This window comes from Lynx canadensis, chromosome E3 (assembly GCF_007474595.2).
Source record: "Lynx canadensis isolate LIC74 chromosome E3, mLynCan4.pri.v2, whole genome shotgun sequence".
NCBI lineage: Eukaryota > Metazoa > Chordata > Mammalia > Carnivora > Felidae > Lynx > Lynx canadensis.
This window is the reverse complement of record NC_044318.1, coordinates 683456-697908: the sequence shown is the minus strand read 5'-3', so window position 1 is coordinate 697908 and position 14453 is coordinate 683456. Positions and strand designations below refer to the sequence as shown.

At 45.4% G+C, this 14453-nt stretch overlaps 1 protein-coding gene across 1 annotated transcript in view; it reads right to left on the bottom strand.

The window, feature by feature from the left end:
* The window catches only part of RAB11FIP3 (RAB11 family interacting protein 3), an 82861-nt gene extending 68874 nt beyond the window's left edge, over nucleotides 1-13987 (bottom strand). Inside the window, exons 1-2 of the mRNA XM_030301527.1 lie at nucleotides 13859-13987; nucleotides 13282-13782 (exon numbers count right to left, since the gene is read on the bottom strand). Coding sequence (XP_030157387.1) covers nucleotides 13282-13782; nucleotides 13859-13987 — 630 coding nt within the window. The remainder of the gene's footprint in view (nucleotides 1-13281; nucleotides 13783-13858) is intronic.
* Between the last annotated feature and the right edge of the window lie 466 nt (nucleotides 13988-14453).

Sequence of the window (14453 nt, the reverse complement as noted above, 5' to 3'; positions counted from 1 at the left end):
TCTCTCTCTGCCCCTCCCTCGCTCACACGCTGTCTCTTGCTCTCTCTCAAAAATAAATAAACATAAAAAAAAATTTTATTTTTATTTTTTTATTTTTACATTTATTTATTTTTGAGACAGAGAGAGAGCATGAACAGGGGAGGGCCAGAGAGAAAGGGAAACACAGAATCTGAAACAGGCTCCAGGCTCTGAGCTGTCAGCACAGAGCCCGATGCAGGGCTCGAACTCACGGACTGCGAGATCATGACCTGAGCCGAAGTCGGTCGCCCAACCGACTGAGCCACCCAGGCGCCCCCCCAATTTTTTTTTAATCAAAAAAAAAAAAAATGTCATTGACGGGGGCACCTGGTGACTCAGTTGATTAAGCATCTGGCTTCGGCTCAGGTCACGATCTCATGGTTTCCAAGTTCCAGCCTGGCATTGGGCTCTGTGCTGACAGCTCGGAGCCTGGAGCCTGCTTCAGATTCTGTGTCTTCCTCTCTCTGCTCCTCTCCTGCTCACACTCTCTCTCTCAGAAATGAATAAATGTTTAAAAAAAAAATTTTTTTAGGGGTGCCTGGGTGGCTCTGTCAGTTGAGCATCCAACTTCGGCTCAGGTCATGATCTCACGGTTCGTGAGTTCGAGCCCCACGTCCGGCTCTCTGCTGACAGCTCGGAGCCTGGAGCCTGGAGCCTGCTTCGGATTCTGTGTCACCCCCAACCCTCTCTCTGTGTCCCACCCCTGCTTGTGCTCTCTTTCAAAAATGAATAAACATTAAAAAAAATCTTTTTTAATAAAAAAATAAAAATAATTTTTTAATTAAAAAAATATGTCATTGATGTTGGGGTGCTTAGGTGGCTCACTTGGTTAAGTGTCTGAGTCTTAATTTCGGCTCAGGTCATGACCTCACAGTAGTGACATCAAGCCCCATGTCAAGCTCTGCACTAAGCATGAAGCCTGCTTAAGATTTCCTCTCTCTCTCGGGGCACTTGGGTGGCTCAGTCGTTTGAGCATCTGACTTCAGCTCAGGTCATGATCTCACTGATGTTGAGTTCCAGCCCTGCGTCGGGCTCTGTGCTGACAGCTCAAAGCCTGCAGCCTGTTTCAGATTCTGTGCCTCCCTCTCTCTCTGCCCCTCCCTGACTCATGCTCTGTCTCTCTCTCTGTGTCAAAAATAAATAAACATTAAAACAAATTAAAAAAAAAAGATTCTCTCTCCCTCCTTCCCTCTGCCCCTCCCGTGTACCCTCTCAAAAACAAATCGTCATTAATGTTAACATGGATTAATGGATTAATATTTAATTTTTTTTAATGTTTATTCATTTTGAGAGAGAGAGGGAGATCACAATGTGCAGTGTCTAAGACAAAGAGTTTATGAACCAGCAGTCCAGGGCTTTAACAAGCCCAGCAAGGACTGACCATCACTAAAAGGTCACAGTACATAGTGAACCATATGGTTAACACATTTGTGACATAAGACAACCCAAACCACAAATCCAGTTTTACTGTACTTTGTTGATACCTAAATCCACAACAAAATGACCTCAGGACTTCTACGTGCAACACCCCATCAGAGACACCTCATTCTCTACAGCAGCATCTAACTGAACATTTTCACACCCAGACAAAATGCAAAGCAGAAAATACATAAAGTTACCCTGCAACAGGAAATTAATTTTTAGACACCCTAAGTATTTCAAAGCTCCTTTCACATATTTATTCAAACATGGATTTATCCATTTGAATACTGTCAACAGGGAGGGAAAAAGAGAGCTCTTTATAAATTTCGTTCTGAGGGACTCTGTACACTGGACAAGATATTTACATCTCTTGGGGAAGCACCATCCCTTCATAAATAAGGTTTCAACGTACAGCTATTGTTAATTTCCCATTCCAACCCCCGTGTCAAAGGAAAGGGTCCTTTCATACCTTGTGTAACTGTCAATCAATAAATGCTACCTTGGCTGTGAAGTTAATAACAAGTAAAACCTGTGTGCGTGTGTAACATTCCTTTTAAAACATGTTTGAGAACAAAGGGCTTCAGGGTTATATCGGGTATTGGTAAAGGACACACAACCTAACGTATAGTACAAGACGAAGTACAGGTTATCCTCAATAAACTTCCCATATTGTACTTTTCCTTTTTATTTTGAAGTGAACCCACTGTAAAGTTCAAAGAAGAACACAAAGAACATCTGTATATCCCTCCTCTATATTCAATTATTAATGTCCTTCCACATTCACTTTGTATCTCTTTCTACACACCTGCACTTTAATTGTGGAACTATTAAAAATAAGCTGCAGAGGGGCACCTGGCTGGCTCAGTCAGTAGAGCATGCAACTCTTGATCTCCGGGTCTTGAGTTCAAGCCCCACGTTGGGTATAGAGATTACTTAAAAACAAAATCATTAAATCTTTAAAAAATTGTATTAAGGTACAGACATCACGATGCCTCCCTAAGCCCTTTCAGCGTGTATTTCCTAAGAACAAGGACCGTCCTCCTACGTAATACCATTATGACCACTGATCCCAAGTTCATCTATATTCAAATTTTTCCAGTCGTCCCAATAATGGCCTTCACACTTGTTTTGTTTCCTTTTAAACCAGTTTCTAATCAAGAACCAGTCACGAGTTGTTACAATTCTCTCACCTCCTCAATCTAGATGGGCCCCCACCCTTCTTATGACACTGATATTTTCAAGTGTCCAGGCAACTGTAGAATGCCCTACATTCTGGGCTATCTGGTTACTCCTCATTACTTGACTCAGGGTAAGCATTTTTGGCAAGAATGTTGACACACACATCCCCGCCCCCGCCACTGTATCCCCTCAAGGGGCAATGTAATCTCCATTACTGGGAAGTCAGAGTTTGATCACCTGGTCAAGGTAGAGTCTGACATATTTCTCCAAATGTAAGGACTTTTCTCTTTACCTTTGGAATCAATCATCTGTGGAATGACACTTCAGACTGTTTTTGGCAACCACTGATGATCCTCACTTGAATCAATAATTACCTTGGTCATCACAAAACACTAATTCCCCCCCCACAAAAAAACAAACAACAACAACAAAACACCGATTCTCTAAATCTGTCACTTTCTCCTTCAAAGGCCATTTGTAAGGAACTACGCACCTCCTTTGGAGTGTGACTAGGACTGGTTGTTACTCACTGCATGCCACAGACTTTTTAAATTCGATGTATCCGTTATCATCATTACTCTTTTCTGACACTCCCAATGTCCCAGATTTGCCCACTGGGAACCCATTCAAGCTGCTCCATTTTTGACACGTCCCTATCAATTTTTGAACACTTCCTTGCTTTCTGGTACAAGATAATCCAGGCTCGCATTGAATTTTGCCTGCCCCAAACCTGAAGTAAGTCACTTCTCCGAGGACCCCTGAGTGCTTTAGTAGGAAATGGTGTTTGTAACCGGTATCTGGGGGGCGAAGTGTCCTCACTGCTACTGGAGTGTCACTGCTCCTAAACTCTTTCAGAAGACAGAGCTAGGAATTGTTTTTTAAATCACGTATTCATACCGATACCCTCAATTTAAATATCAAGACAACAGGCTCTCCCTCACCTTTTCCATAACATTTATTTTCTTTTATATTTTATTTTATTTTTTATTTTATTTTAGAGAGAGGGAGAGAGAGAACATGAGTGGGGGGACAGGGCAGAGGGAGAGAGAATCAAGAGTCAGAGGCTCAACCGACTGAGCCACAGGTGCCCCTCCATACCATATTTTTACCTCCTTCCTCCCAGAGAACCCTGGTTCCCAGAGGCAGTACACTTGTTTGCTCTGACATACAGCCAAAGAGATTTCAGAACTTCTATGCTGATCTATCAACAACAAACCTACTTTGTATTAAGTTTCTTCGTAGTTCTTTTTTTTCTTTTAAATACAACCCACTAAAGGAATACAGAGTACTGTGTTCATGACCCGTGAATTAATCTTTCCTATGTGGTTATATTAGTAATTTGACTCACTTTCGGTTTCCTTTGCTCCTATGTGTATTCAGTTTGGTTTCTATCATTGTCTTAATTTGTTTTCTTAATATGTAGAATATATGGATGGCTCAAAACTCAAAGATATATAAAAAGGCAGACTCAAACAAGTTTCACTCCCACCCATATATACCTTACACCCTGTCCCCACCCACTTAAGTTTTTTAAATTGCTTTCTCATCTATCCTTCCTAGATTTCTTTTTGCAAAAAGAAACAAATATATACATTTTATTTCCTCTTCTAATTTTGCATTCTTTCTTTCCAACCTCTTCCCCCCACACCACCACCACCCTGACCTCCTCATAGTCAGATCTTGCTGGCCTAGGCCTGTCCTGGGGCCTGTGAATACAAAAACCTACTTTACCAACTGAGCCACCCAGGCGCCCGCCCCTCTTGCTTGCTTTCTTAAAGTTTATTTATTTTTTGTAATCTCTACACCCAACGTGGGCTCAAACTCATGATCCCGAGATCAAGAGTCACACGCTCTTCCAACTGGGCCAGCCAGACACCCTGAGGTTTGGTTTCTTATTCTGTTTGTCGATTCCCCTTCCTCTGAGCTAAAGTCATTCACTTAGGGTTTTGCATCTCAGATCCCTCATCTTATTTTTCCTTTTTTTTCTTAATTGTGGTAAATTAACCTTTTTTTTTAAAGTTTATTTTTATTTATTTTGAGAAAGATACAGAGAGCAAGTAGAGGAAGGGCAAAGATAGAAGGAGACAGAATCCCACGCAGGCTCTGCGCTGCCAGGGTAGAGCACGGTGTGGGGCTTGACCCTGTGAGCTGGGAGTTCATGAGCTGAGCTGAAATCAAGAGTTGGATGCCTAACGGAGGCATTCCTGTTGTGGTAAATTAACTATTTTTAAGTATACAGTTCTATGCCATTAAGTACAATTACGTTGTTATACAACCATCACCGTTATCCATCTCTGGGACTTTTCCAACTTCCCCAACCCAAACTCTCCCCATTAAATACTAACTCCCCTCCAGCCCCATTCTCCTTTCCAGCTATGTGGTCTGACTCCTCCAGGAGCCACCTAGCAGGGGAATCACATAATAACCATTCTTTCTCACCACAAATTATGCATTCTACTTTGTACTTTCTTTTTTTTTTTTTTTTTTATTTATTTTTATTTTTTTATTTTTATTTTTTTTTTTCAACGTTTATTTATTTTTGGGACAGAGAGAGACAGAGCATGAACAGGGGAGGGGCAGAGAGAGAGGGAGACACAGAATCGGAAACAGGCTCCAGGCTCCGAGCCATCAGCCCAGAGCCCGACGCGGGGCTCGAACTCACGGACCGCGAGATCGTGACCTGGCTGAAGTCGGACGCTTAACCGACTGCGCCACCCAGGCGCCCCTACTTTGTACTTTCTTTCCACTTACTGCATGTTGGACATCACTCCCTACCAGTTTGTATTAATGTCCCCCCCTCATCTCTGCAGCTGCACAGCTCTGTTTCATGAACAAACTTCAGTTCACTCTTCCTGGACGGACAGTTGTTTCCATATTTTACTCACAGGTAATGCTGCGATGAATACTGTGTGCACCTGATATTTTTATCTGTGGAGGTACATCCTCAGGGTAAATTACTAGAAGTGGGACTGCTAAGGCAAAAGGGTCAGTTTGTCTGCAGATCCTGCAAATTCCCCTTGATAAGGGCCGTGCCACTTTGCACCCTCCCAGCAATATGAGAGCATGCCTATTTCCCAACAGCCTCACCAACAGAATGTGTTCAAGCTTTGACATTTTTGCCAACATGATGAGTGAGAAATGCTATCTAAGTGATTTTAATTTGCATTTATCTTTCTCATCATGATGAGCTGAGTATGTTTTCATATGTTTCAAGACCATTTGTGTATCTTTTTCTGTGGGATGTCTTCACATCTCTTGTCCATTTTTCTACCAGGTTGTCTTTTTTCCCCCCTTTGGCTTTCAAGAGTTTTTACATCAGTCTTTTATCTCGTGTTTTTAAAAAAACTTACTGAGAGCCCCTACTGGAGAACACAGTGGGGCCAAAGAGGTGTGTTAGGCTGGCTATGCTCTCTCATCTTCTAGATGAAAACCTGAGGTTCCTCCACAGATATGATCAGGGAGACCAGGGACTGGACCCTACACATAGCCCATAAACATTATCAGTGCTCTGAGGAGAACCAGAAACTGGCTACCCTCTGCTCAGACCTCACTCGAAACTCACAGCCTTCTACCATCCCTCATCTGTATTTCAAGTTAAAAAACGTTCTCTCAGGTCATGATCTCACGGTTCGTTGAGTTCAAGCCCTGCATCGGGCTCTCTGCTGTCAGTGCAGAACCCACTTTGGATCCTCTGTCCCTCTCTCTCTCTCTGCGCCTCCCCAGTACACAGTCTCCCTCTCTCTCAAAAATCAATAAACGTTTTAAAAAATTTCTCTCACTGGCTGAACTTTTTAAAATGTACTTTAGCAGGCTTTCAAAGGAAACACTAATGTCTCTAGTCCATGTGGACTTTTAATTCCTTTCATTATGGATAATCTATTAGTAAAATTTAAATTACATTTAACTTTTAAAAATATGACTAATCAAGAGTGCCAGACTGGATCAGTCAGTAGAGCACGCAACTCTTGATCTCAGGGTTGTTAAGTTTGTGTCCCACGTTAGGTGGGTATTTTTACTTAAAAATAAAATCTATTGGGGCGCCTGGGTGGCGCAGTCGGTTGGGCGTCCGACTGCAGCCAGGTCACGATCTCGCGGTCCGTGAGTTCGAGCCCCGCGTCAGGCTCTGGGCTGATGGCTCGGAGCCTGGAGCCTGTTTCCGATTCTGTGTCTCCCTCTCTCTCTGCCCCTCCCCCGTTCATGCTCTGTCTCTCTGTGTCCCAAAAAAATAAATAAACGTTGAAAAAAAAAAAATTAAAAAAAAATAAAATAAAATAAAATCTATTGAAGAATATATATATATACACACACACACACATATATATGTACATATATATATATATATGTATATATGTATTCAGTTAATGAATCACTGGCAGGCAGCTTAATCAAACTGTTTACAAAACACCCCTAGGTTGCTCAAGACAGTAAAACGCTAAGCACATTGTTTTGTTACTGACTCAATGATTTAGGGCAATAATGGTCCTTAAAGTGCTAAACAATTCCTCCTGCCTGAACATATAAATCACCTACCTATAAACAAACTTAGGCAGCCGGTACCACACACCAATCATAATCTGAGCTGGTTAAACTTGCTTAAAGAGAAGTGAGAACAGATTATGCGAAATGAAAAAGAACAATGAATCATTAAAGCCTCTGATACTGACAACAGCATAAATTCCCAATCCCATGGAACTCTAGCTCAAAACAGGGATCTTAACAGACAAGCTCACTTTTGACTACAGCAGGATGATTTAGCTTTCAGCACAGAAGGCTCTAAAACTTCTGTAAACTTTTTTTAATTATCCAACAAAAGAAAAAGTAAAATAGATCATTTAACAAATTAGAATTCAGGAGCTGTATGTTCTTAAATCCTTCTGAAGGCATGGGTCTTTAAAAAATTAGCTAGATCATAACCAGAGTAATACCAACTTGCCTAAAACAAGCATTAAATATTTGGACATACAGGGGCGCCTGGGTGGCGCAGTCGGTTAAGCGTCCGACTTCAGCCAGGTCACGATCTCGCGGTCCGTGAGTTCGAGCCCCGCGTCGGGCTCTGGGCTGATGGCTCAGAGCCTGGAGCCTGTTTCCGATTCTGTGTCTCCCTCTCTCTCTGCCCCTCCCCCGTTCATGCTCTGTCTCTCTCTGTCCCAAAAATAAATAAAAACGTTGGAAAAAAAAAATTAAAAATATTTGGACATAAAAATAAAACTGTACCCACAGAAAAAGTTTCTTTTCCTCCCTAACCATGATACTGAATCATTTCTACCACTCTCAAGAACTTTCAAAAATTACAGTGCAATTCTTTTCACCAGGAAGCTCTCAGTATTACTTATGTTATTAAACATTGATGAAACCACCATCCCACCTAGTAGCCAACCTTTAAGAATTACAGGCATTTTTAATATGTATTTTTCCAAATATCAACACAAATTAAGTCTATCTTCGATAAGCGTCTGAACATGCTAACTCAATATTCTATAAAAGTTCCTCAGAAAAATCTGTTTCTTTAGATGTGTTTTTTATTTTGATCTAAAGCCTTATCTGAGTCAAAATAAGACACGTAAGTATTTTATCTTTAGGGTGTAATTTTCTATTTCTAAAGATTGTAATAAAATTTTTACTAGATTCTTTTTTATATGGTTTGAAATTTGTGATACCTATACAGACACTACTTTCCAAAGTAAAATCAGTAAACATAACAGAAAATGTGGCCTGTACCTCAAATGAAACCAAGCCCATCCCTACCACTCACCCCCTTCTACAAATATACCTCCCCAATACACACACATACACACTACAACTAGTTTTTAGTATTTCCTTCAAAACTTTTCCACATGGACAATTTTCACAGTTACAATAATGGTATGCAATTCATTCCATCAGAAGCACTAATCTAAATTACTTTGGTAACTTTGTAAAAACCACTGCTAAGGACCACATAATAGTCTTCAGTGGATGCCTAACTCTTGTGTCTGATATTTCAATTTTAACTAATGTTTGGACCCTGTTTCTGGAATTGAAACAAGTAAGTATTTGGAAGGGAAGCAATTCATGAGCCTGGTGTGCTTTACAACATTGTCTGTGCGGTCTACGTGGAATTAAATTCTTCCTATATGTCAGTTTCTGTGTGGGAATAACGCCTAACAATTCTGAATCTTCCTGGAAACAAGTAAACTGGTATCAGAGATCTTTAATTTCAAAAACAGGTCAAAAAGTGGGTTCAGAACAACAGACATGGGAATTACACCGTTTTTGTACAATGAAGCATTCATTACATATATTTTAATTTACATTTAAAAATTTTAAGTAGTTACTCTGGGTGGTGAAATTATAGGTGGTTTTTATTTTTCTTATTTTGCTTACTGATATGACTTAGTCTCGTGTTTTTAAACAATGAACATCTATAAAAATAATTTAGCTTTTACCCACTATGATCTCAATTGTGTACAAAGCTCTGTGTATGTGTGTGCTTGTGTGTACAAAAAAGTCTGTAGGGAGATACACTAAAATGTTAGTGATATTTTTTCTCAGGAAAATAGGATTATTGGTCACTTTTTTTTGTTTTATATTTTACATTACTCTTTGTTTTCACAATTTTTAATAAGCATGTGTTACTTTTATAATATGAAAAAGATGCTTTTAAAACACTAGCAAGATTGCCTGTGATCCAAGCACAGAAAGGGACCTCATCTGCCTTTTAGTAATTCATCCAACACACAGACCCAGAAGTATGCACGCACACCCCACTCCAGCTCCCACATGCACCTGCTCACACACCGGCATTCATTCTCTCTCATGTACACAGATACACCCACACTCAAATGCAAGGCTAGGAAAGAAACCAGGAAGGACACTGAGGCAACTGAAAGGTGCAGCCGTGTCTCTAGGGACTTCCAACTGCCCGCCAGCAGCACGGCAGGAACAAGAAGCAGGGAGACCTGAGCATCAACGCTTCCTTCAGCAGCCTACTCATGCAAGCACTGAAGAGGACAGTGCCTACAAGGTCAGTGAAGGGCATTCAGTGTTTCAATGTGTAGGTACTCTGGAAAGGACCAGTAACTATTAAATGTAAATGCTGACGTGAGTGTAGTAATAAACATGAAGATAATCTTTACAGTGGTAATTAATTCCTTTCAAAAGTAAAGCCAAAAGAAACCAATCCTTTCTTAGAATACTCTTGGAATTTATTTTGCCAATTCTGTTTTAGGATGAGTTGCTAGTGGCTACAAAAGCATCAGCCCTCTTAGTATGAAGGGGTCATGTCAATGAAGAATCTTCAGAAATGGTTGAGGCCTTAAAAATAACCTATTCCACGGATGCCTGGGTGGCTCAGTCAGTTGAGCGACCTACTTCGGCTCAGGTCATGATCTCACGGTTCCTGAGTTCGAGCACGTGTCAGCTCTGTGCTGACGGCTCAGAGTCTGGAGCCTGTGTCAGATTCTGTTTCCCTCTCTCTCTGCCCCTCCCCCGCTCATGTTCTGTCTCTCTGTCTCTCAAAAATAAATAAATGTTAAAAAAAAATTGTTTTTTAAATAACCTATTCCAACTTCATGACTAGTGCCTATGAATTCCTGCTTCAGTAAGATACAACCAGAAAGCTCCACTATAGTCCTTTTCCTCCTTCCCTCTGCTGATAACCAACACTGTGTTATGTTACACCACACCTGATCTACCACCCAGATGATGTAAGCGGAGCCAAACACACCATAACATTACTAAAAAAAGAGGGACACAAAAGCCTTCTGTATTATAAATAGGAGCTGCTTCCATTAAAAATTCAGATAATCAGCTTAAATAATTTAAAATGCTTCCTTCATAAACAGATTATTCAACGTGCTACCTTTGAAAATTTGACAATAATCAAGATAATGAGCTGCTATCATCAAAGACAGTAATGTGACCGGGGTAAGAGTCTCATGCACTCAATATTTTGAAATCTCAAGGCGGAAAGTACAAAAACTTATCGTTATTGCTCTTATTCACCTTATCTGTTCCTAGGGTTTTTTTTTTTTTTTTTAAATCACAAATGTTTAAAAAAAGAATCCTTATCTTTTAGAGACACACACTGAAATACATACAGATGGAATCTAATGTCAGGTGTGCACTTCCCACACGGTGTGAAAGAGGGAGCTGACAGATTAGCCAAGACTAGCGCGACTGAGGCGGGGGGGGGGGGGGGGTTCACTAGACCATTTCCTCTATCTTTGAACATGTTTAAGACTTTTCATTTAAAAGTTTAAAAATACTCATCATGAGGCAGAAATCTTCACTTTTCCTTAAACGACTTCACCATCAGAAAATATTTCTTTTCTTTGCTCTTCTATAATGCATTCTGACATCAGACTTGGAAAAAGCAATCCTGAGTCATAATAAAGGCTAGCAAAGCTTAAAGCTTACACAGACCCAAAAATCAACCTTTCATTACTCCGTAAATTATCTGCTCCAAAACAAGAGCTCTCCTCCACCATCCCAGGAAGTCTGTCCAAGTCAAGCTGAGATCACACCCAGCACTGCTTCTTCCTGCACAGTCTGGGCCAGCAGACGAAAGGGGCAATGCCACGAGCGACCTCCGGATACTCGCCCATTCCACCAAACCCCAAGTCATTCGGTTTTGACGCCAAATTTAAAATTCCACCAGGAGCTATAAGAGCAAAGAATTTTGACTCATTTCCACTCTGTGATCACAAGAAAGCTCAACCCCAAATAGCACCCAAGTTTTTCCCACTGTGATAGACAACGACAATTACAAAAGATGTTTCTCAAATGAAACGGATTTTATGGCAGTTAGTAACACGAAACTTTGTGGAAACACTTTGAGCCACCAAATCTAGTAAGATGAGAGCCACCTAAAGATTATGACTCAAAAGACCTAGTGAGAGTCCCTGCTGGAGCAGTGACAATCTGTCAGGCCTTGGGAAAGTGATTCATCCTTCCTGGGTTTCCGGTTCCTTACCTGTGAAGTGACATGAAAACCACCTGCTTACCACCACTTCAGAAAAAGGCGGTATTCCAGCGAAAACATACACGAGCTTCACACGAGCCACAGAGTCAGGTTATGATAACAAGATCAAATGTTGTATTTCTCTAAAATCGCTGCTTGGTGTAAAGAGGAAGGGTATGTTTGGGGAGGAGACACATGGCACTAGTCTCTCTCACACACACACACACACACACACACACACACACACACACGACAACCAAGGATGCCGAAGTGTCCTCCAGCCCAGTGGCATGAAGGAAAAGCATCAAAAGAAACTGAACAAGGGGCCCCTGGGTGGCTCAGTCGGTTAAGCATCAGACTCTTGATTTCGGTTCAGGTCACGACCTCATGGTTCATGGGATCAAGCCCCACATTGGGCTCTTCGCACCGTGCGGAGCCTGCGTGGGATTCTCTGCCTCCCTGCTCTCAAAATAAACATGAAAGAAAGAAAAAAAAAAAGAAAGAAAAAAAAAGAAGAAAGAAAGAAAAGAAAAGAAAGAAAAGAAAGAAAAGAAAGAAAGAAAGAAAAGAAGAAAGAAAGAAAGAAAGAAACTGAACCAGCAATCACAATCCATGCTGCCAATACGGGAAACTGCCAGTCCCATGATGTCTCTGTGCCAGTGAGACTAAGAGATGGGAGGCCCATCCTCAGCAATGTCTTCCAACACAGAGCTAAATGCAGGCAGGACACTGACGCCAACGCTCAGGATGCCCACAGGGACGCGCACCTCTTCCCGGGCTGATTCAGGACCCAGGTCTTCACAGCTCAAGGCCCACTGTGAATACTCAGGGGGACACATGGGTCCCCTATAAAGGTTTGTAAATGTTGTAACTGACACCCTAAACAGCACGGTGTCAACTTTACCTCTTTTCTTAGAAACCTCTAGTCCTAACCCTAACACCCACTTACCAAACGCGTGCACGTGTGAGAAGTCAATAAAATGTAAAAACTAGCAAATCAACCTTGTAGGGACTTCCTACGACTAAGTAAAGTATTTAACAGCGGATGTCAGAACACACAACCCTGACCTAAACGTCCCTAAGTGCCGAGACACACCGAGACACGGGGGGAGGACAAACCTCCAGGCCCATTTTCTTCCGGAGCAGCCGCAGCCCTGGAGGCCGGGTGGGCCCACTGACACACGGCCCTGTGCATCCTGGTCACCTGTCTACACCGCTCACCTCCTACAGGAGCGGAGTTCTCCAGTCTCCACGCACCACCGGGCTCTAGGGCCCATTCCCTTCCCCGGGGTGTATTTCCTTCCTTCGGACACAGAGGGTTAGACACGAAAACTCTGAGCGACCACGGTGTCCCGAACAGTAAACCACGGCCCAGGAAGAACACTGCCAACCACGCACAGTGAAGTAACTGTGCTCAAAACAGGTGTCCATCAGCGTGACCCTCGGCGGCGGGAAGGGCCGGGGGCATGTCCCCACGCCAGAAGCGGCTCTCCGTCTGGGAAAAACCAGCTGGTGTGGTGCGGGGCGGGCGTGGGGGGGGGGGGCGCCGGGGGAGAAGGTGACTCCCTCGAACAGAAGAAGCTCCTGGAAGGCAGGAAAGGAAGTCCAGGGAAATTCAGGCAGAGCCGAGCCAAGAAGTCCCGAAAGGAGAGCGCGGGACGGCCGGTGTGAGCCGCTCACTCCCCGACCGCGGCAGGGCCCGGGCGCGCTCGCCTAGTTACCTGCTCTGCCCCGTAGACCGTGGCGAACTGCACGAAGTCCTCGATGCGGACGAAGCCGTCTCCATCGCCGTCCAGGGCGTCGAACACGGCTCGCAGGCGGGGGCCGTCCTCCGGACACGCCGCGGGCTCGCTCGTTAGGGGGCACGTCTGGCTGAAGTCCGAGGGCCGGTCCGGGTCCTCGGGACCCACCTCCAGCGTCAGCTCGCCCACCGAGGCCGCGGGGAAGCAAGGGAAGAAGTCGACCTCGGGCCTCCTGTGCTGGCTGTGGCTGAAGCCGGGCACACGGAGACAGGCGCTGTCCGGGAAAACCGGGGGGCCATAATCCTCGGGCTCTGCAGTCCAGGACAGGAGCGGGCCGAGCTCTGGCAGCTGCCGCTCGGGCTCGGGCTCGGGGTCCGGGCGGGCGGCCGGGCCCGGCAGGAGGTAAGAGGCTCCTGGGCCCGTGGCCAGCGCCCGGCCGCTCTCGGGGCGCGCCTCCGGGCCGGCGAGCGGCTGCCGCCGCTCCAGCCCCGGGGCCCGCCCGGCGCTCAGGCCCGCCCCGGCATCCGCGCAGGGCCGCGGGCTCCGGGGAGCCGACCAGCCCGGCGCGGGGCGGGCGGCGGCGGGCGCGCGCCGGGAGGCCCCCGGGCCCGTCGGGCCCGCCGGGCTCCGGGTCGAGGCACGCGCCGCCCGCGGGGGAGGCCGGCCGGCCCGGCTCCATCTTCATGGGCGCGACCCCGGCCGCGGCGCAGGCCCGCGAGGCCAGTGGTGCGGCGGGCGGCGCGGGCGGCAGACAAAGGCGCTCAGGGCGCGGCGGCGGGCGCGGGCATCCCCGCGGCGGCGCGGGCGGGGCGCGCGCGGGGCACCCGGGCTGCTCGGGCTGGCGCTCGGGCCCTGCTCCGCCCTCGCCCATCTTCGCGCGGCGCCTCAGCTGCCCTCGGCCCGGCAGCGCGGCGGGCGCGGGCCCATGTCGACGGCGCGGCGGGCGCTGGAGGGCGCCGAGAAGGCGGAGGAGGCGGCGGCGGCGGCGGCGGCGGCGGCGGCGGGAGACCGAAGGGGCAAGCGCCGCTGAGGCCTCTGAGGAGGACGCGGAGGAGGCTGCCGAGGAGGCTGAGGTACCCACGGTACCAGAGCAGACGCCGCCGCCGCCGCCGCCCTGGCCCCGCCTTCCGTCGGGCGTGACGTCAGCGCGT